The 21,457-nt window shown below is 47.0% G+C and overlaps 3 protein-coding genes across 3 annotated transcripts; 2 read left to right on the top strand and 1 right to left on the bottom strand.

The window, feature by feature from the left end:
• Positions 1–7,114: 7,114 nt before the first annotated feature.
• On the top strand, positions 7,115–9,293 carry COX6A1 (cytochrome c oxidase subunit 6A1). Its single transcript, XM_080940747.1, has 3 exons — positions 7,115–7,244; positions 7,367–7,509; positions 9,021–9,293. The coding sequence occupies exons 1-3, from the start codon at positions 7,136–7,138 to the stop codon at positions 9,102–9,104; spliced, it is 336 nt and encodes a 111-aa protein (XP_080796873.1). The 5' UTR covers positions 7,115–7,135; the 3' UTR covers positions 9,105–9,293.
• A 2,213-nt stretch (positions 9,294–11,506) lies between these two features.
• TRIAP1 (TP53 regulated inhibitor of apoptosis 1) lies at positions 11,507–13,890 on the bottom strand (the record flags this gene model as incomplete). The annotated part of the gene is made up of 2 exons (XM_080940468.1): positions 11,507–12,390; positions 13,744–13,890. 2 exons carry the CDS (start codon positions 13,888–13,890, stop codon positions 12,307–12,309), a joined length of 231 nt encoding a protein of 76 aa, XP_080796594.1. The 3' UTR covers positions 11,507–12,306.
• GATC (glutamyl-tRNA amidotransferase subunit C) lies at positions 13,859–21,392 on the top strand (the record flags this gene model as incomplete). Its single annotated transcript, XM_080940467.1, has 3 exons — positions 13,859–14,298; positions 19,359–19,462; positions 20,235–21,392. The coding sequence occupies 3 exons, from the start codon at positions 13,859–13,861 to the stop codon at positions 20,288–20,290; spliced, it is 600 nt and encodes a 199-aa protein (XP_080796593.1). The 3' UTR covers positions 20,291–21,392.
• Positions 21,393–21,457: the final 65 nt, after the last annotated feature.

Consider the following 21,457-nt stretch of genomic DNA (forward strand, 5'->3'; position numbering starts at 1 on the left):
CTCCTGGAATGCTGGGGTTGCTGCCGTGGACCTTGAGGCCCAGTTACATTAGGGGCCGCAGGTCAAATCAGTGCTTCTTCCATGGCAGGCAAGCCCTCCACCAAAGCCCAGGCCTGAGTCCTTCTTCACTGAACGGAATGTGGGTGATTAACAGTAACAATGCGCATCCTCTGGAGGCTCAGCCAGGAGGATCCTGGCAAAGCAGAAACCTGCCTGCACTGCACAGTTATTCTAGGTCAGCCTGGGCTACAGAATGAGGTCCGGGTCCCACTGGCCAGTAGTGGCAGAACGTTTAATCGTAGCACTAGGGAGACAGAGGCATTGCAACTCTGAGTTTGAGGCCAGCCTGGTCTACATATCGAGTTCCAGGATAGCCAGGGCTGCACAGTGAGACTCTGTCTCAAAAAACAACAACAACAAAGAAAATGAAAAATAAATGCTGTCATTCACTGAGCAAGATACTAAATGCTTCACATAAACCACGTTGAGTCCTGCGAACACTAAAAGAAGGTGTTATTCTTTCTTTTGTTACACACACACACAAAACAAACCAGGTCCCAAATAAATGATTTATTCAACAAAAGGAGCAGAACAAGGATCTAAATCTAACTTCATCTCAGAACTTTCATGCCGTGTGTGTGTGTGTGTGTGTGTGTGTGTGTGTGTATCTTCTCTGTGCCAGCCCCACCCCTGCCCCACTCCCACCCCAGGGAGCTCAGGAACTCAGGTGGAGATGAGGACCAGAATCTTCCTCCTACTAGAGACAGTGAACTTCAGCATCACTGGGGGACCAGAAGCCAGAGGGAAGGCAGGAAGTAATCTGGAGAGGCTGCCTGTAAGAGGTGGGGAGCTAGGGACTGGCTGGAAAGAGCAGACAGAGGGAGGAATGAAGGAATGGAGTATCAGAGTACACTTCCACAGCAGCCTGAAGGAAGTCAGGTGCTGACAAGTGTAACCTCCATGATAACTGGGAAGGGAAGATAACTGAGCAAGACAGGATCTCAATGTGTAGTCCTGGATGTCCCGGAACTCACTATGTAGACCAGGCTAGCCTCAAACTCAGAGAGATCTGCATGCCTCTGCTACCAGAGTGCTATCACACCCTGCTTACTTTATTGTTTATTTATTCTCTTGAGAGATGGGGTCTTGCTGTATGGTGTGGGTTGGCCTCGAACTCACACAAGTTTGAGTTCTCACTCTGCCAGACACTCTACTGAGGTCACTTGAGTTACCGGCATAGCGTTTCTATATTCGTGGGCACACACTTGCACAGGTGTCCACAGCACCCACGCCGAGACAAGAGGACAATTTTCAGGACTAGTTTCTCTCCCTCCCACTGTGCGAGTCCCAGTAATCAAAGCCTGGTCATCAGGCTTGGCAGGAAGCACCGTGAACCATTTCAGCTTGGACCTTGGGAAACACTTTTTATGTGTATGTGTGTCAGCTTCGGTGTGCACATGCGTGTGCTGGTGGGAGGGCAGAGGAGGGTGTCAAACTCCTCGGCTGTGCAGTTGCAGGTGTCTGTGGACACCAGGCTTGTTGGTTAAGAAGTCCGGGCCTGGGGGTCGCACAGGTTCTCTCACTGGCTGAGCCAATGTCTCTCCAGCCCCTGCTGCAGCCTTTGTGGCGCTCTGATGTGGCGATGGATTTAACCGTGCTGGACCTCAGTTGCCTCATCTGCAGAATGGGGACCATCATAACGCCAATGTCGACCTGTTGGAACAGGGAAATGAGTGCAGGCGATGAGTCTGTTCCATAGTAAATGCTCAGTGGCTGCCAGCTAAACCAATTATCCCGAGTCCTCCTAACAGCCCTCGCTCACAAGTGGCTTTTTCCAGGTGCCTTAGGGATGACTTCATAGCTAAATGGCAGACCTGAGACTTGAACTTGATATGAATGATCCATGTTGTCCCGTCTCCTTGATGCAGAACTTGTCACAGGAGTTGCCATAACCCGTTAACTACTACCTCCTTCTAGACTGGCCACTGCTGGGTCCCCAATTGAAGGGCCAATGTTGAGACCATGAGGAATCATGGGGTCCAGTTCAGCTATAGAAGGATGAAGGCGATCACGGACATGCTTGTTTCATGGGGACCTGCTGGAAAGAGGCCTTGGTACCTTTCAGGATTAGTTTCCTGGTAGAAAACTATATTTTGGTTCAGGAGTTAAAGAGTGCTCTTAGCTCGAAGAGACTGTAGTAAAAGTAACAGGCAGGATGCCCCAGTTGGGGTTTCTTCCTAAGCAGGGCTGTCCTTAGCCAGGGTCATCCCAACATCCTCCTCCACTGTCATGAGCTTCTCCACTACAGAGCTATTCATCCCCGAGCCCCTTGGTCCAGAAACCACGGCTCCAGCATGGGTGTAAACTGCCAGCCGCTAGAGAGGATGATGTCAGACCCAAGCCTGCCTGGAGAAGGCCTTGGGAGGCTCTGTACACAGAGAGGCCAGGCAGTCCCTGGGGAGGTATTGAGAAGCAGTGAAAGATGGCAGAATTGCTACCTCCGTGCCTCAAGAAGACATTTGATGGCCTGGTTCATTCTCAAGGGTGACCTGAAATATTCATGCAGAAGTCAGAACGCTTTTTTCAGTGGTCATTTTGACTGGCTTACATTAACGGTACCTGTTCCTAGGTTCAGTGTGACATTTTCACTTGAGTACACACAGTAGACACTTATTGATCTCTCTTTATCCCCTCCGCCAGCCTTGAAAACCCACAGCCTTTTCAGTTTCTAGTCACTGACATTTTTTCCCTTAGGCTCATCCTCCTGCCTCAGCCTCCCTGTGCTGCGGCTGTAGGCACATACTGACATGACTGATTTTGCTAATCCCTCCCTGTTCTGATGTTCACATCAGCTCAGCAAAAGTTTGGTCAAGTGAGCACCTGGAAGTTGATACTGTGCTCCTTAAAGTAAACCCTGTGTGGTTCCGAGGCCAAGAGACCAGCCTCCCTGAGTCCACCCCTTAGCAAAGACTGAGGTCTGGGTGATTCTCTGAATGCCTCGGGTCTCTGTTTCATTATCTGAGCCTGTGAGAACAGCATCTACAAGGCAGGGATTAACATGATCAGTGAGGGCCTGTCATGTGACAAGTGCTGGGGTCACACCAGTAAAAAACTCCAAGTCCTGGTTCCCATGGTGTTTAATGGAGGAAGGCAGACACCAATTCCATAAATATTTAATATAACGACAACAGTAAGTGTGACGGGGGTAGGCAGGGCACTGGAAGGCAGACAGAGTGTCAGCACAGGGAGGCATTGCTTTACTTAAGGAAGGCCTTCTGATAAGATGCTCGAAAGAACAGGGAAGGTGGGTAGCACACATATGACCCCAGCACTTGGGAGACTGAGCATTGTGAATCAGAGGCTGAATAGTGAGACCCTGTCTCAAACACAAAGACAGCAACAACACGTCCACACGGTTGGCTGTTGCGGGGTCTCTCACCTGTAATCCTAGCAGTTGAGAAGCTGAGGCAGGAAGGTTGCCAAGAGTTCAAGATCAACCTGAGCTACATGGTTCCTGGCCGTTCTGGCTGCGTAGGAAACTCTAAGTCAGTCTGGACTACAGAATGAAACCCTATCTAAAGCAGAATAAAGAGCAGGGTTATGGGTGAGCGGTTAGGAGCACTTGCTGCTCTTGCAGAGGATCCAGGTTCTGTTCCACACACCCTAAACTTGTGTGGGTCACAGTAGCTTGTTAACTCTAGTTCCAGACTCTCCGATGCCCTCTTCTGGCCTCTGTGAGCACTACACATACATAATGTATATACAGATAAGCAGGTGCACACACATCATAAAATACTATAATTGTTTTTGAGACAGGGTTTCTCGGTGTAGCCCTAGCTGTCCTGGAACTCCTTCTGTAGACCAGGCTGGCCTCGAACTCACAGAGATCCATCTGCCTCTGCCTCTCGAGTAGAGGGACGAAAGATGTGTGCCACCAAGCTTGGTATAAATAAGCAATTTTTAAAAAAGAATGAAATAGGTGTGAGCTAGGAAGGCTGTCCGGTGAATTAAGCATTTGGTGTGCATGCATTAAGCTCCAAGGCTGGATCCACACATTAACGTAATAGTGGGGCTTTGTGGTGAGCCACTGTAGGCTTAGATTTTTTTAATTAATTAATTTATATATATATGGTGCTCTCTCTGCCTGCCAGAAGAGGACATCGGAACTCGTTATAAATAGTTGCGAGCCATCATGTGGTTGGTGGGAATTGAACTCAGGACCTCTGGAAGAGCAGTCAGTGCTCTCAACTGTGGAGCCACCTCTCCAGCCCCAGGCTTAGAATTTTCTAATCCTACTTTCTTTATGGTTTTTGAACACTTCAGCCTCACTTCTAACCCACTGACTAGCAGTTGGGGAGAAAGAAGGTTAATAGGAAAACCGGGTTGTGGACCTCCTTTTACTAGTAGTTCTTTGGGCAACTGAACTCTTTGTTGTCAGGATACCAGCAGTCCAGTTCAATAGCAAACACCAAAGAGGAATCAGTACCAGAGGTTAGATCCAGCAGGAACCGTAAGACTCAGCTGAGTTAGCAAGTCAACAGAAGCAGCCAGAATACTACAAGTTCATTGGTGCCTTTCGCTCTACGAAGTGAAGACCAGCGGAGGCAGATGAAGCATTGCGTGGTGTCACAATGCAAGAGCGACCTCTCACTGTTTATGGGTTTCCATTTATACTTTTTCCAAATATCACGTGTTCTCTCAAGCATCTGTTACAGCAAAACATCCTCTCTCAAGAGACCTGCCAGAAAGACATTACGAGACACAACTGAGTTTCCACTTCAAGCCGTTATAACCCAGGATGAGGAGATACAGGTAAGAAAAGCCAATGGCTCGGTGGTCAGCTAGCCGAAACAGCAAGTGTTAGGAAGACCCTTTCTCAATAATAAATAAGGTGAGAGTCATAGAGGAAACCCTGACCTCTGATTTCCCTTCATGCATTGTTCCCCAGTTTAATAGGGACCAATTAATAAGACTATCTGTGTCAGAACTCTTGCAGGCAGCGAAATAATCCTGTGCAAAGGTCCTGAGGCAAGAGCGTCCCTGGAATATCTACAGAGACATAAAGGATCTAGTGTAGTTATAGAAATCAGACTCTGTGCACAGCTGAAGTCAAAGCCGGCTGGATTCATTGGCAGACTGCACAGGAGAGGCATTTATGTGCAGGGCTGATATGCTGAGTTCAGTCCACAAATCCCACAAGGTGGCAGATCAGAGTTTAATACACACACACACACTCACTCACACACACTCTTATACACACACACACACTCACACACACACACACATCCTCACACACACACACACTCACACACATTCACACACACACTCACACACACTCTCACATACACACTCACTCACACACACTCTCACATAGACACACACATTCACACACACACTCACACACATGAAGACAAGTAAGTATGATTTTAAATAGATCTGTAGTGAGTGGTGGAGTATCAGTGACAAGATCTAAGATCACAGGGAGTGTGACAGGACCAGGATGGCTGGAGCAGAGCGGGTGAAGCAAGTGCATCCGTCTGGTTCGGAGAATGATGACACAGTGCATTTGATGCTGACCTAGGACACTTGAGACCCTGCCTAAAACAAAATAAAATTTTAAATGTTTACCATAGATTTAAGCATAAGGTGAGTCTCAAAATATTATACATTCAATAAGTGTGAAGAATCACACCTTTAATCCCAACACTTGGGAGGCAGAGACAGTTGGACTATTGTGAGTTTGAGGCCAACCTGGTCTATGTAGAGTTCCGGGCCAGGCAGGGAAACATAGTAAGACATCCTCTTAAAATAATAACAACAAAAACAGCAGCAGCAGCAGCAGCAGCCAGGTGGTAGCGGCATGTGCCTTTAGTCCTAGTGGGCGTTAGAGGCAGGTGAATCTCTAAGTTCGAGGCCAACCTGGTCTACAGAGTGAGTTCCAGGTCAGCCAGGGCCACACAGAGAAACCCTGTCTCAAAAAACAAAAACTATATGACTCTATATGTGTTCCAGGCTGGCCTCTGATTAGAGATTCCCTGCCTCAGTCTCTCAGAACTATGCCATAGACACATACGTTTTAAACTTGAAAGTGTGTGGGTAGAGACAGTGTCTCACTTTACATCCCAGGCTGGTCTCTAACTCACAGCAATCCTCCTGCCCCATCTCACTCTTGTTGGGATTATGTGCCACCTGCCACCATGCTTGGCGTGTTTCGTTGTTTTGTTTTATGAAGACAGGGTCTCACTGGATAGCCTGGGACTCTCTGTAGAAGAAAGAGGCTGACCTGGGATCGGTTCCATCTGCGTCTTCCTCCCAGACGCTAGCATTAAAGACATGTGCCACCACACCTGACATCTCAGCTTTTTGGGTTTTAATCTTTAAAAGAACTTTCAGAAAAAAAATAAGAAAGGAGATATTTTAAAAGTTCTATAGACAAAATTTAACAGATGTTTGTAGAATTCGAGGGAGAGAGCAGGACCATTGGCCAAACGCTGAGGATATGGAACTGAAACGAAGTCCAGATTTTCTGGCACCAATTTCAGGGTTCTTCCAGGAGTTGTTCATTGATTCATCAACTCGTGGATCCATATATTTGTTCATTAAACTGCATAAGGCACCTGCTACGTGCCAGTCGGGTAACTCTGGGAATGCAGCGCTGACAAAACCTAAGCACCACGGACTTGCGCGACCAGATATATCTCCTTTCTTTCAGTGATAACTACAATGACAAGGGTGTCGAGTGCCTTGGAAATCGCGGAATTAGAAAGCAGCGAGGAAAGAGAATGGCGCTTCCGATAACGTGATTTATTCTCGTCACTTCAGATTCTGTCCAGGGACTCCAAAGAAAGTAGCAATTCAAAACAAAACAAAACAAAAAGCTCGCAGAAGCTCAATTCAGCGAAGTTCTTCACTCAGCAGCAGACAAGAACGGAGGTGGGGCACAAGTATGAGGCGCATGCGTGCTCTCGCTACTGCTGCCCCGAGGGTTTGGACCAGGACGAATAAAATGCGCAGGCGCTACAATTCAGTACAGGTCTGAGAAGGCGTTGCCCAGTGGAAACTTCGTTTGGCGTCTTTGTTCCGCCCCCTTCGCATGACCCTATTTCCGCTTCCGGTGCACTGGTGTAGTTCCAAGATGGCGTCGGCGGTGTTTAGTGCGTCTCGACTCTCTCGGCTGCTGGGCCGGGCCCTCCCACGGGTGGGGCGGCTCATGTCGAGTGGCGCCCACGGCGAGGAGGGTTCAGGTACTTGGGCTAGGGTGGGCGTGGGGCCTCCACAGCTCGAGCGCGGCGTGGCCGGGCCTTGACCTTGGCGGGAGGCCTTGCGGGAGGGAGCGACCGAGGCTGACGTTTTGGCCCCGCCGCAGCTCGTATGTGGAAGGCCCTTACCTACTTCGTGGCGCTGCCCGGGGTGGGAGTGAGCATGCTCAACGTTTTCCTGAAGTCGCGACACGGAGAGCACGAGAGACCCGAGTTCGTCGCCTACCCCCATCTCCGCATCAGGACCAAGGTACGCGCTGCGCCTTTGCTGCCCTTCAGGTGTCCGTTATTTCGGGGTTGTCCACTCCCCAGTCCCAGCCCTTGGTACACTAGGATCTTTGCTGCCTGTCTATCCACGCAGACAGAACATTTAATTTACTCTCGTTTTACATAAGGAAATCGCGACCCAGTTTTCTAAAAGGCTGCATAATAAAAGCCCGTGGATTTTCAACTCCCCCGGTTTGTCACCTTTTGTCTTCTGGTGCACTTCAGAAGCAGTTTCCTGCATGAAAACTAGGAGGTTTGGGGTGTCCTTTTATAGCGGCAGATCCTGAAGGTGATTCACGATCTGGGCGTTTGTCTTAGGCGTGAGCACAGACTGCCGATTTGTTCTCACAATGGCAGTTCATGTAGACAGTTATAATGTCTCTTGATGGATTTTTAACAAGGCTGTCTTCTTGCTCCTTAAAAGCTGTTATCACCTAATTCACATAGGACTGGCCTTGCAGAAACTATTCTAAACCTCAATTTTACAACCCACGAGGCTCGAGTTCACTTATGCACAGTCTCAGCACTTGGGAGACCAATGTAGGCAGAGAGATCTCTTGAGTTCCAGGCCAGTCTGGTCTATATTGTGAGCTCCAGGACTGCCTGGGGTGAGGAAGAGGTGCTGACAGCGTCCTTGCCTTGGCCTCTGCCCACTAGGTGGCAGTAGTACCTCTCCTAACCGTCTCTAGAAAATACTGCATATCCAGCCCCTGGCTCTTGCGGGGTGAAATAAGAGGATCAATAGCTCATGGTCATTCTCTGCTACGTTATGAAATGGAGGTTAGCTTGGGCTAAATGGGGTTATCACAGAAAGCCAGAAATGGTTGTGAGCTATTGACCAAGAGTAGTGCTTTTTAAACATGGTGGGAAGGAACTGGAGAGATGGCTCATTGATTTAGAGTGGTACTGCTCCTAAGGAAGACTAATTTACTTTCCAGTGCCCAAGTGTGTAGCTCACAACTTTCTTTAGCTCCAGCTGCAGGTGGGATAGATGTCTTTGGCCTCTGTGTACACCCACACTTTTATGCATATACCCAGAGATGATGATCTACTACTACTACTAATTTTAAAAAGCTGGCATGGAGGCACAGGCCTTTAATCCCTGCACTTAGGAGGCAGAGGCAGAAGGATGACTGTAATTTTTAGGTCAGCCTGTGCTATGTAGGGTTTCAGGTTAGTAAGGAAACTCTGCTTGAACAAAAACAAATCAGGGCTTCAAAGATGCTCAGCAGGTAAAGGAACTTGCTCCCAAGCCTAAGAATCTGAGTCAGTGTCTGGGACCCACTCAATTTCCAGCAATTACACATGGTGGCTCACAGCCATCTGTAATGGGGTCTGATGCACTCTGTGGAGTGCTTATACATAATTAAATAAATTAATTCAAATTATATTTTAAATTTTTTAAAATAAGAAGCTATGGGGAAGTTGGATTTTAGGTTTTATCTGTTTAATGAGAATTTTCTGGAAATATCTAATTGACATCTCATTCCACAGCCCTTCCCCTGGGGAGACGGTAACCATACCCTCTTCCACAACCCTCATGTGAACCCACTTCCGACTGGCTATGAAGATGAATAAAGAAAACCTGGACCTTCCCCAGGCGACAAGGGACCATGGCACTGGTTTGGACCCTTACTCTTGTGTGTGGACCACGAAAGCCCATTGGATGCTAAGCTCTTCTTTTCTTTTTATCAGATGGTGACCATCTGTTCTTCCATCCCTTTGCTTGTAAGAGGAGATGGCTTAAATAAATAACTTAAAACTTAAGACCGTGAGCTGGACGGTGCTTTCCTATTCTCAGAAGCTGACATGGCATTGCCGTTTGGCCGTGTTTCAGATCTGGTTTAGCTCACCATGCTGTGTGTAGCTGGCCCCCTGCTGGTTTCTTGTGCTTAGGGTGGGTAAAGCCAAGTGACCAAGAGCACAGAGAGGTAGAGTATTGGGATGGGCTCCCTGACAGACCGTGCATGATCAATAGAATTGCTGCCGGTTACCATCTGTAACACATGTGTGACAACCTCAAAGACTGAGCTACATAGCAAGTTCCAAGTCAGTCCACGCTGCACAGACTCTGAACAAAGTCCCCGAGCTTCAGTCATCTCTCCTGGTGAGCTTCTGTTGCAACCTATAAAAGGAGCCAAGTTATTACCGTTAGTGTCATTTCTCAGACAGTGATGGTGCACACTTTTAATCCCAGCACTCAGGAGACAGAGGCGGGCAGAGCTTCGATTCCAAGACCAGCTTGGGCTACAGGGCAACTTCCAGGCCAGCCAGGGCTAAAGGGACCCTGTCTAGGGAAACAACACAGTGATAGTAGTTACAAAGCAGCAGCATAGCCATTAATTGCTTGTCAAAATGGAAGACCATTGTAACTGGCTGGAGTCAGTTTTGGAGAGAATGGAGTCCGGTAGGATGAGCGATCATCATGTTCTTGGAAGTTCTGTTGTCAGCTGTGTGAAGCAAGGGATCTAAAAGTAGCTGCTCTGTTTAGGTGATCTGCAGTCTTGCTGTCACCATGGGGAGTAGCCGGTTAAAGCATGCACCATGCCATTTCTTTAATGATTCTGTCTTTTCTGAAAGTTGTCTTTCTCACCATCCCAAGAAAGACACGAAAAGGCATGGTGGTGCATACTTACAGCCTCTGGGACTTGAGTTTCATAACCAGAACCTGCTCCATGGAAGGAGGGAACTGACCTCCACATGCACACCATCATGCCTGCACACATGAATTAATTACTACGCCAGTGTGGCTTGAATGAGAATGGCCTCAACATTACATAGGTTTAAATCCTTGGTCCCCAGTTGGTAGGTCTATTTGGGAAGCAGACATGGGCTTGTCGGAGAAGTGGTGTTACTGTGGGCAGTCAGGCTCTGGGGTTTCAGAAACCCACACACACCATTCTCAGTCGGCTCTCTGCCTGTGTCTATGGAGCAGGATCTAAGTTCCCAGCTACGGCTCCAGCGTCACGCCTGCCTACTTGCTGTCGTGATCATGGAACTGTGAGTCTCAAACTTTTACAAGTTGCTTTGGTGATGGTGTCTTCACAGCAATAGAAAAGTGACACCCAGCATGGTGGCACACACCTGTAATACCAATAGTTGGGAGGTGGAGACAGGATGAAGAGTTCACTCCCAAGGGTTCCTTGAGGCCAGGCTGGCCTATCTGAAACCTTGCCTTAAAAATGACCTGGGAGGCTGGAGAGATGGCTCACTGGTTAGAGCACTGACTGCTCTTCCAGAGGTCCTGAGTTGAAATCCTAGTAACCACATGTGGCTGACAGCCATCAGGGGATGTGATCCCTCTTCTGGTGTGTCAAAAGACAGTGACAGTGTACTCACATATATGAAATAAATATTAAAAAAAAAAATAAAGACCTGGGAATGTAGCTCAGTTGATAAATGCTGGAATGCAAGAAATGTTGGGTTTGACCTCAGTAGTACAGAAATCAGGAAGGACACATGGCCTGAGTTACATCTTAAGGGACATAGGCTCCAAAATCTCTTGTGATCCTTTGGACAATGACCCCTAACTAGTTGAAAAATATAGGGTTTTTTTTTGGTTTTTTTTATAGTCACACATTTTTCTAAAAGTTAAAATGTTTTGAAATGGCATGAGGGTTGGCCAGATTAAAATGAAGCAGTAATCAGCAATACAGGAAACAGTATAAACCTTTTGTACACCAGCTTTCATCTGCCTTAGGGATACAAAAATCCTGTTCAAGGTAGGTAGGTGTGAGAACTACATAACATTGCTTTGGAACCATAATACATAATATTTGAAGCTGTTTATATAGGTGAGTATGATAGTAAACGTAACCCAGCATGTCCATGGCACAGGGAGACCAGCCCCAAAGTCGGATTTCAAACCTCAGTGCTGATCAGTCACCTAGGCTTAAATCAAGTTACAAAGTAACAAGAGGAGAGTACGGGGGAAACAGGAAATGGTGTTCTGTAAAGTGCAGAGGTTCCAGAGCCAAGAGTAAATTCTGAATTTAAGATTTATTCTATTTCATGATTACAGACTTAGGGCATGGTAGGCAAACAAAAATCAGTAAGCACCTTTCCCCCACTTAGCTGGATGCGTTTTGCCTTTTATGTGATATGCACATTGACTTTAGTTCATGGAGTTGGAAGTTAGCAGCAAACCTGTAATGCAGGTGACTCTTGCACAGTCACCCAGTGCTGGAGTTATGAGCATCAGTGCTGTGAGCTCCAAAGTGGTGTTTACATCATCTCTGAAGCTTCTGAATGTTAAGGCAGGAGCTCAGTAAAGCTGCCTTCTACTTCCATAACCTGGGCCAGCATCAGCTGAAACTGTTACTATAAAAATACAATCATGTTTCCAAGCAGTGATTGAAACTGTTGTGTCTGCATCCTGTTTTAGAGCTGTAGGCTCCCTGAGGAAAAAGAGGTCCTGACCAACCATCCTGAGCAATGGCTCCCATATAGTACACCCAGTGTCTCTCCAGCAAATGCTGTCAGGCAGCCTTGGTCAGGCCCAGTTTACCATATTCACATCCAAGGACCAGTTAAAGCTGATTCCAGACCATGTTTTGCAACCATAACCCCAAGAAGCTGTTCCACTGTAGCACAAGGAGTTCCTGCAAGATGCCAGCAAAAGTGAAGTTGCCTCAAATCAGGAATGACAGCTGCTCCTTCAGAACACCAAGATGGAGAATTCTCCACTAAACCCTTCGGATCCCATGCTAGCTTCACAGCTTTCCCTGACAACAATCCAGAGGCCTCTCAATTTACTGACTTCTTCCAAGTGACAGGCAGGTCAGGAAGAGTTTTCAGGCTTTTCTTTGCCGTGGCCCATGAACTCCAGTCCTTCAATAGGAATCTCCTTCTCCTTGATTGCTTTCTGAAGGAGGAAGAAAATGAGCTGTAAGTCCATGGAAGCTTGCAGCCCATGTTTTATGACTGAAGTATAACTGCACAGAGGTAAACCTGGCTGAACTGGAAAGGTGTGAAACCCACAATTCAAGGAGCACCCTTTTTTGAGACAAGGTATCATTGTGTATCCCTGGCTAGTCTAGAACTCTCACACATCTGCCTGCCTCTGAGTCCTGGGATTAAAGGGCATATGTCTAGCAGAGTTTTAACAAACAGGACCACTGTACAGACTAAGTCCTGTGTGGTGTCAATACCTGCTCTTGGGAGGTGAGGCAGGAAGGTCAGTTCAGGTAACTGTCTCTTAGTGTTTAATCTGAATCCCAGTTCCAGCAGCTACGTGGCCTTGAGTCACCTTCACTGAGAACTGGCTAATGGTACCTTCTGGAATGGAGAGGATGTTTTAGGTTGAGTTAGAAGTTCTGGTCTGCAGGCTGGAGAGATGGCTCAGCGGTTAAGAGCACCGACTGCTCTTCCAGAGGTCCCGAGTTCAATTCACAGCCACCACATGGTGGCTCACAACCATCTGTAATGGGATCTGATGCCCTCTTCTGGTGTGTCTGAAGACAGTGATGGTGTACTCAAATACATGAAAAGAATAAATCTTTTTTGAAAAAAGTGCTGGTCTGAAATCAAACCTTACTGGCTACAACAGGTGGAGGAAAGAAAGAGCAAGGAAGAGACTGTAACAAAGCAGCCAACCTCTGTGATGGCTTAGCAGTCTAGAAAACCATCCACTCCTAATAAAAATGAATGTCACACTGCATAAATATTCATGGTCACCAGCCTTTGAATTAATCACTTCCTATTTCTGAGTAAGAGTTTTTTCCATGTGTAAAATATAGATAATAAAACGTCTTGTCACCAAGCCTGATGACCTGAATTTTATTCCTGGAACCCACATAAATGTGAAAGGAGAAAACTGACTCCCAGAAGTTGTCTTTTGCTTTAACGCGGGCGCGAACACACACATTTTTTCCCGCCCCGAGACGGAGTTTTTCTGTGTAGCCTGGCCGTCCTGGAACTCACTCTGTAGACCAGGCTGGCCTAGAACTCAGAGATCCGCCTGCCCTCTGCCTCCGTGTGCTAGGATATGAAAGGTGTGCGCAATCACCGCCCGGCCACGCCAAATTTTAAAGATACGAAGTTTGGAATGCGTACGGAATAAATGAGCAACAACAACAAATTACTAATGTATTCTGTAAAAAGCAAGCACCGCAAAGCATCCCAGTGTGTCAAGTGGAGACACCCAAGCAATTTCGGAGGGATGGCGGAGAAGAGGGCTGGCTGCTGCAGCCGTGCGGCGGGTCCGGGCGAGGCTCACCTGGACACACTGCTGGTAGCGTTTGAAGAGGTCGGTGCACGGGTCCCCCGAGCCGTCCCCTTTGAGGAACTTCTCAGCAAACCAGCGGTTGAAACATTGGTCGTACTCGCGCTTCATGTCAGTGCAAGCCTCCCCGACGCTGTTCATGGCGACTGCAGCTGCTGTGACGGCGACGCACTCTAATGTCGTCACTCGCGTGCGCGTCGCCCCACCGTTTGACGCCTACGGAGGCCGAGAAGCAAAGAAAATGTGGTCACGGGCGGCGAGGGTGCGATTTCGGGTTCCTCTAGACAGAGGCCGAAGCTTTGCTTCCAAGACGAGTCCACAGGGAAAGGTCCAGGCGGCGGGGCAGGGGACCCAGGCTCCACGCCTCGCCCCGCAGGGCACCGGTCGCGTGTCCGCCGAGGTAATCGAGCATCTGGAGCGGCTGGCGCTAGTGAACTTCGGCAGCCGCGAGGCGGTGGACCGGCTAGAGAAAGCCGTCGCCTTTGCAGATCAGCTGCACGCCGTGGACACGGACGGGGTGGAGCCCCTGGAGTCGGTACTGGAGGACAGGTAAACTCCCGGCCGAGGCCGAGGCGTCTTGACCGGGGCACCTTCGAAGCTGTTTCAAGTCCTTCCAGCGTCCTTTGCATAATTGGAAATTTGCCCAGTCGCCGCAAGGATGGCTTTACTCTTCGCCTAGTTCATTGTAGATCCTGTCACTACGGTTTAGAATCCTCTAGTCTTCCCATTCTCGATGTAAATAGGAACAAAATCCGAGAATCCCCTACTTCATAGAGCCCCTACCCACCCTCTCCGGTGCACTGTTCCCTCAGTACCCTCTAGCCTGTATTGACTTGCAAGCCGCGTTCTTTTCCTCTAAGTTGTTTCTCTTGCCTACCCGAGCAGATTAAATATCTGAAGGAGTCAAATACCGTAATTACTCAAATCAGTTCATATGCTAATATGGGATATCCAAATAACAAGTAAGTTATGGTTCATCAACTTTTTGAGACAGGATCTGACTAAATAGCGCAGGCTAGCTTTGAACCCAAGGTTATCTTGCTGCTTCCTTAGTGCTATTCATAAGGTTCATTTCTTTTTACAGAGTCTCATGTAGACCAGGCAAGCTAAGGATGACCTTGATTTTGTGATCCTTGTACCTCCACGTCCTAAGTCCTGGGATTGTAGGTGGTTGAACAACAACGGTGCTTTTGTAGCCCATGCTGGCCTCACATTTGGGCCAGTTCAGTGCCCGGCTGGGATAACAGGTATAAGGCACCAATCTTGTTTTGAAGATGATTTTTTTTAAAAAAGAATCAGTGTGTATAGGTGTGTGTCACACATCTGGTGCAGAAGAGAATGTGGGATCCACTTGAACTGGAGTCACAGGTAAACCACTGTAGGTGTGTTGGGAATCAAACCTGGGTCTTCTGTTGGAGTGACCAGGACTAATTATCTTTGTGATTCCATTAATGATAGAGAGGCAAATCTATAACTGTAACTTTATGTGAGATGCTTTGCAAAGTTTAAATCTTGTTAGTCTCCTGTCCTTCTCACCTTCCCGTCTTTGATCTGATGCTCAGATCCAGAGAGGTTAACCCTATTTGCCCAGCATCACCCAGTACTTCACATCAGATACCTGATGCCGTTTTCCCATCCAAGACCGTCAGGAGACGTGCCACTGCTCCTGAAGCCAGGTCCTCGGCTGTCACAGACCCTGCCTATCTCTCCAAGCCAGCACTGCAGCTTCTTGAGTTCCCTCTTTCCTGTTACTTTTACACCAGTTTTCAGTCTTTGCTTTTACCAACCAGCTCCTTATCCCACCCACTTCTATGAATCCTTTCTTAAGCTGTCAACTGCCACCAAGTCTTTATTCCTTGTACAGTACATTTTTATGGTACTACTGATATTCCAAAGAGCTTTTAATCACAACATATCTACTTAAATGTTAGTTCTCTACCCCTCTCCTTCTGTTTTTCCAAACATCATGAGTCATGTTTGTTTTTTTATGTCTAGCACTAAGTAAATACTTGGTAAATGCTCAAATAAACATGTCATTAATGTATTTGGGGAGAGAATAGAATCAAGGAGTCGGCAGTGATGGTGGTGGTGGTAGTGGGTTCAAGTAGGTAAGGGCAGTTGCTACCAAGTCTGACCTTAGTTTGATCCTTAAGACCCACGTGATGAAAGAAGAGAACTGACTCTAACAAGTTGTCCTCTGACCTCCACACGCACATCATAGTACGTACCACTGCAGAGTAAAAAAACTTTACAATTGTAATTTTTTTTTTCAAGAGTTGGGAGTTCCTGTCTTCCAGGAGAAACTAAAGAAAAGTAGTTGTGGGCTGGAGAGATGGCTCAGCAGTTAAGAGCACTGACTGCTCTTCTAGAGGTCCTGAATTCAATTCCCAGCAGCCACATACAACCATCTGTAATGGGATCAGATGCCCTCTTGTGGTGTCAGAAAACAGCTACAGTGTACTCATATACATTAAATAAATAAATAAATCTTTTTAAAAATGCTACAAAGGGAAGAGTAAAAAGAAAAAATGACAAGCAACATTTGTCATGTAGTGGCTGGAATTTGAGCTTGTCATTCAGTGGCCTGCATTTCTTTCCATAAATTATGTCATTTTAGATTAATAAATCCCACTAGTCATTTTAATATGACATTTGCAGGACTACCAAACATGAGTCCAGCATCTCAAGCTAGACTCGAATGTGTTTTTAATCTTTAAGTGTGTGTGCCTGAGAGTCCATGCATATGTGTGTAGGAATCTACAGAGGTCGGAAGACTGCCTGTGAGGTGCTCTGGAGCTAGAGTTCAAGCGGTATGAACCTCCGTGATGGTGCAAGGAGCTAAACCCAGGCCCTGTGTCAGAGCTACATGCTCTTAGCTCATGAGCCAGCTTTCCAGCCCCTGACTTGATTGTTTTAAATGCTTGTCTGAACTTGAAACATCCTAGTAAAGATAGGTAGGTGATCAGCAGTTTTAGGCAACGGCCATAATTGCAGTGCGAGACCCAACTGGCTAGAAGGCTGTCTACACATCAGTAATGTGTTATTCGAGTTGAACTAAAACTCAGAGCCTTTAGTGTGATCTTAGTGTGCCTGTGCTGTGGGCTAGGAGTTTGTATGCAATATTTCAGTTATCATCTATGACTTATATGAGAGAACCGACTCTTCCAAGTTGTCCTGATCTCCATAGAGAGCACTGCAGCACACAAACACACATTCACATAATTCTGAAAACAAGCTTTTCTTTTTTTGTTAAATTTATTTTAAATATGTGAGCACACTGTCATTGTCTTTGAACACACCAGAAGACATCAGATCCCATTACAGATGGCTGTGAGGCACCATGTGGTTGCTGGGAATTGAACACAGGACCTCTGGAGGAGCAGCCGGTGCTCTTAACCAGCCTCAACAAGCTTTTTGCAAAGGAAGTATTCTACCTCTGAGTTTCAGCTCCACCTCCCTAATCTGGAACAAGACAGCTAAGCTCTCAGTCTAAGTCTGTAGCAAAGTCAAAACAGAAGTGGGAGGGGAAAGCTTTGCAGAAACAAGTTGTAGTGCAAAGCAGCCATGGAGTCACAGGAGCGTTGACCCACCTGTGGTACAGTTCAAGACCCAGCAGCCCATTCGAAGTCCCTCCTCTCTCTGCTGCCAAGGACGGCTAGTTACTGAGGTAAACCACTTGTCCACACTTTGATGAGTGGAGATAAATAGTTCGTAACCCCTTTTCAAGCAGGATTCCTCATTGGAAGTAGGATGCAGAAAGAATTCGTTTTCATTGCTCAGGAGAGCCTGTGTTAGCGTAGATGCCAAGAAAAGAGGATGGCTATGGAACTGGATGTCTTAGAGCTAGCTTCAAACTCATTCCATAGAACCCTGGTAAAGGCAGGGAGGCGACACTTGGTAAATTATTGGCCTGAAACTGGCCATGGTGGCTCACACCTGTAACTGTAGGACTTGGGATAGAAACTCTGGGGAGACTGATGACATATGCTGCAGCTATTGCAAAGGGTCCCCCAAATTGAGTCCCAACACCCATGTCAGGTGGCTCACAAATACCCATAATTCCAGCTCCAGGGCCTCAGAAGGCATGGATACTCATGTGCACAGACCCCCTCACACATACTTAACTAAAAATATTTTTTGAAAAATCTTCTATGTCTGGAAAGATGGCTCAGGGGTTAAGAGCAATGACTGCCCTTCCAAGGAACCCACGTTCAATTCCCAGCACCCACATGGTAGCTAACAATTCTCTATAATTCTAATTACAGGGGGACCCACTGCATTCTTCTGGCCTTTATGGGTACATACACACATAAAATAAAAATCTTTAAAAAAAAAAACAAACAAAAAAAAAAAAAAACACCCCAAGGTCAGTATGCATGAAGTCCTTGGTTGGTTCCTCAGCACTACCAAAGTTAACCAAAACAAGAACCCATCCTCAACCTCATCCAGGACTGCTTAGGGTTTTAGATTTTGGAATTGCTTTAAGAATGCTGGCCCATCACTGTGACATCAGGGTTTGCATTTTGCTTTTTAAGACAGGATCTCACTATGTATTTGCTGTAGAACACATCTTACAATGTGATACGGCTGCTTCTGTCTTCAGCTGTAAGCAGGTCAAACTACCCAAAGGAAACTTGCCCACCTTAGGCTCCTTGACTTTGTTTTGGAGGAAGGAGTTCACAAGGTTCTATCCCTCCCAAGATTTACGGCCAGTTTACAGGTTCTGGAAGAGACACACCCCCACCCCAATGTTTTAACTGCCCATTAAGTCCTTTGTGCTCCTACAAGAAACCTGTAGAACCAATTGCTTCCCCAAGCTAGACTTGGGTCTGTCATGGCGATTAGATGTTTGCTAGTGCTCCTGGGAAATTTTCATACAGCAGCAGTCTGCCTTCCACTTGTGATGCTCCTGCCTTAGCCTCATGTGTGAGCATGTGCCACTGTACCTGCCTGGTGTTTTTATTCCTATTATTTATTGGAGATGGGTATGACTGTCACAGTGCATGTATGGGGAGACTGTGTCTCTTCCATTTGCATCCTAAGAATCAAACATCACCTATGCTGGAGCCTTTCTCACTACCTCACTTTGTTTTCTTTAAACATTTTGAGGCTGAATAGATGACTCAGTGGTTACGTGAGAACTGGTGGAGTACCCAGCACCCAAGCCAGCCAGGCAGGTTACAACTGTGTAACTCTGGCTCCAGAGGATCTGATGCTTTTGGCTTCCGTGGGCACCTGTACGCAGGTGCACATACACAGAAGCCATACTTAAGATCTACACTCTTAGCCATTCTCCAACAGAACCCTAAGTCCCAGAAAGACCAGTGGCCACATCTACAATGGTGCAACTGCAGATTTTGTTTCCTCTTCCTTCTGTGTTAAGAGACTGAACATAGGGCCTCACATACAAGTCATTGTACCACTGACATACTGCCCCAGCTCTCTGGTCTACTTTTATCACAGCACTCCTAACTGGGGACAGCAACCACAGCAAAGACTTCTGCTCCCCACCCATCCCTGACCCCATCACCTCCTTAGGGGTCCTGTCCCTCTATGCTCTAGAAGCCTCAAGTCTCTCAAACTGTACCTCTGGCCTTTGTGTTTTACAGATGTCTCTACTTGAGATCTGATAATGTAGCAGAAGGCAGCTGTGCTGAAGAACTACTCCAGAATTCAAATCAGGTTGTGGAGGAATACTTTGTGGCTCCCCCAGGTACTTATCACCCAGAGTGGTTCTGACATTCTTGCTGGAGACAAATACTATCTGAATGCAAAAGGACAAAGGGCGCACAGTGGCACTGTGACAGGTGTGCAGGAGTTACAGTGAGAAGTACAGGAGTAAGGGCGTATGCAGCAGACAGCACATCTCTGTGCCTGGCACGGCCAGCATTCCCTGGTGCTCTTCTGGTGCCAGAGTAACTTGAGCCTATTTGCTTGGAGAAATTATGTGACATCTGTCTGGTATTTTCTTACTTATTGGCAATCAATTCAAATAAGAAAACTTAACAGTGCGGCACAGGCCAGCTGAAACACACCTGTATCAGAGCTCACAGCCTCCACACCAGACACCAAGACCAGGCAGTCAACAATAAAGCAGTTAGCGAGAGCATAGAAATCTAAGCTAGCAAGCTTATGGGTCAAACTATGCTGCATTTGCCTCGGTTGGCTGAATATTCCTAAAACCTTGCCATCTCAGACCCAGTAGTTGCTACTACTTCATGACATGTACCTAGGGATCACATAGCAGACAGGGCCTTGCTCCTGATTTGGGTTCCTGGCACAGAGGTTGTCTTTCACGCTTTTCTGTGTATGTTCCCCGCCTGCGTGCACTTGGATATGGCTTCCCTCTGTGCCGTGACTGAGGGTTGGGAGAAAGGATGGCATCAATACTTCCAGCTTTCCATGAAACCCAAGTGACCAGTTAGTTTAGGAAAGCCACCTGGACATCAGGCTCAACTATAATGTTCTTCTTGTTTCTCAAACAGGTAACATTTCTTTGCCAGACAAGGCAAACAAGATCCCTTCTTCCACAGCAGAGTAGCTATTCTGGGAAAGGAATAACCTGTCAACATGGTGGACATTTGCTACTGTGAATTCTAGCATAAACTGGACATTTACAAGACAGAACTGGAAAATTCACAGCTAACAGAAAACCACAGCCTGCTTCCATGGACATGGACCAAATACTCAGGCCTGTTCTGTAAGGAAAATATCTAGTTCCCTCAATCTGCCCCTAAAAAAAACACTACCTTGACAAAACGTATCTATGTGGACTTTTCAGTTTCTATGTGAGAGATACACTACATGTGCTGCTTTTCCAGAGCTTGAGACATCATCAGTCTCTGGGCGTCTACCTGTTCTTACCAGAGGGCTGTCTTATGGACAGGCTTCAGCAGTATTCAGGTAAACTACAGCCAGGGAACTCCTAACCCAGAACCATCTTTCTCAGAAAGCTGTCCAACTTCCACCTCACACTCAGTGTCCATGAACAGACCCTCTCCACACACTGTGTACACAAACACCTGACACACACACACCCATACACCAGGCGTTTGAACACCAGCCAAATACTTCCTTTCTGAAAAGTAGCCCTGGGGCTGTTTTCATTCTTTCTCTTCTCTTTATCTGCAATGTCTGTGCCCCCCACACACACCCCTTCTTTCTGTTTGTTCAGATAGGGCCTCTGTTCTTCAGGCTGGCCTTGAGCCCATGGCTATCTTCCTGCTACAGCCTCCCAAGCACTGGGATTAGAGGAACGAACCCCCTCAGTGTTCGTCAGTCCTGAATTTAAAACTCCAAATATGGGCTAGAGATCCCTTACTAGTTAAGAGAACGTCCTATCCCAGGTGTGGAGGCGAGTCTTTAATTCTGCACCTGGAAGGCAAAGGCAGCCGGATCCCTGAGTTCAAGGCCTGCCTGGTCTACAGAGCCAGAATTATTCTGAGAAACCCTCTCTAGAAAAGGAAAAAACAAACAAACGCCCAGCACTTGAGTCTGAGCTGAGTTTGCCTCCAGTGCCCATGTTAACTCATGGTGGCACATGGCCTCCTGGGAGTCCAGTTCTGCTGTCTTTCTTTCTGGCCTCTGTGGCACTAACACATAGGTGGCATAACGTGTAAATAAAAACATATCTTAAAAAAAAATAGTCTGCCTTTGGTATTGAATTTCTGCTCCTTACAAACTGGCGTGACAGCTCAAATGATAGTTC

Source organism: Micromys minutus (assembly GCF_963924665.1).
Source record: "Micromys minutus genome assembly, chromosome: 29".
In the NCBI taxonomy this organism is placed as follows: Eukaryota; Metazoa; Chordata; class Mammalia; order Rodentia; family Muridae; genus Micromys; species Micromys minutus.

Bases quoted from the DNA above. Each gene is read 5' to 3' on its own strand.
- COX6A1 (XM_080940747.1), top strand. From the start codon at position 7,136: ATGGCGTCGGCGGTGTTTAGTGCGTCTCGACTCTCTCGGCTGCTGGGC. The intron at 7,245-7,366 runs GTACTTGGGCTA...GCCCCGCCGCAG, and splicing joins CCACGGCGAGGAGGGTTCAG to CTCGTATGTGGAAGGCCCTT. The intron at 7,510-9,020 runs GTACGCGCTGCG...CTCATTCCACAG, and splicing joins ATCTCCGCATCAGGACCAAG to CCCTTCCCCTGGGGAGACGG.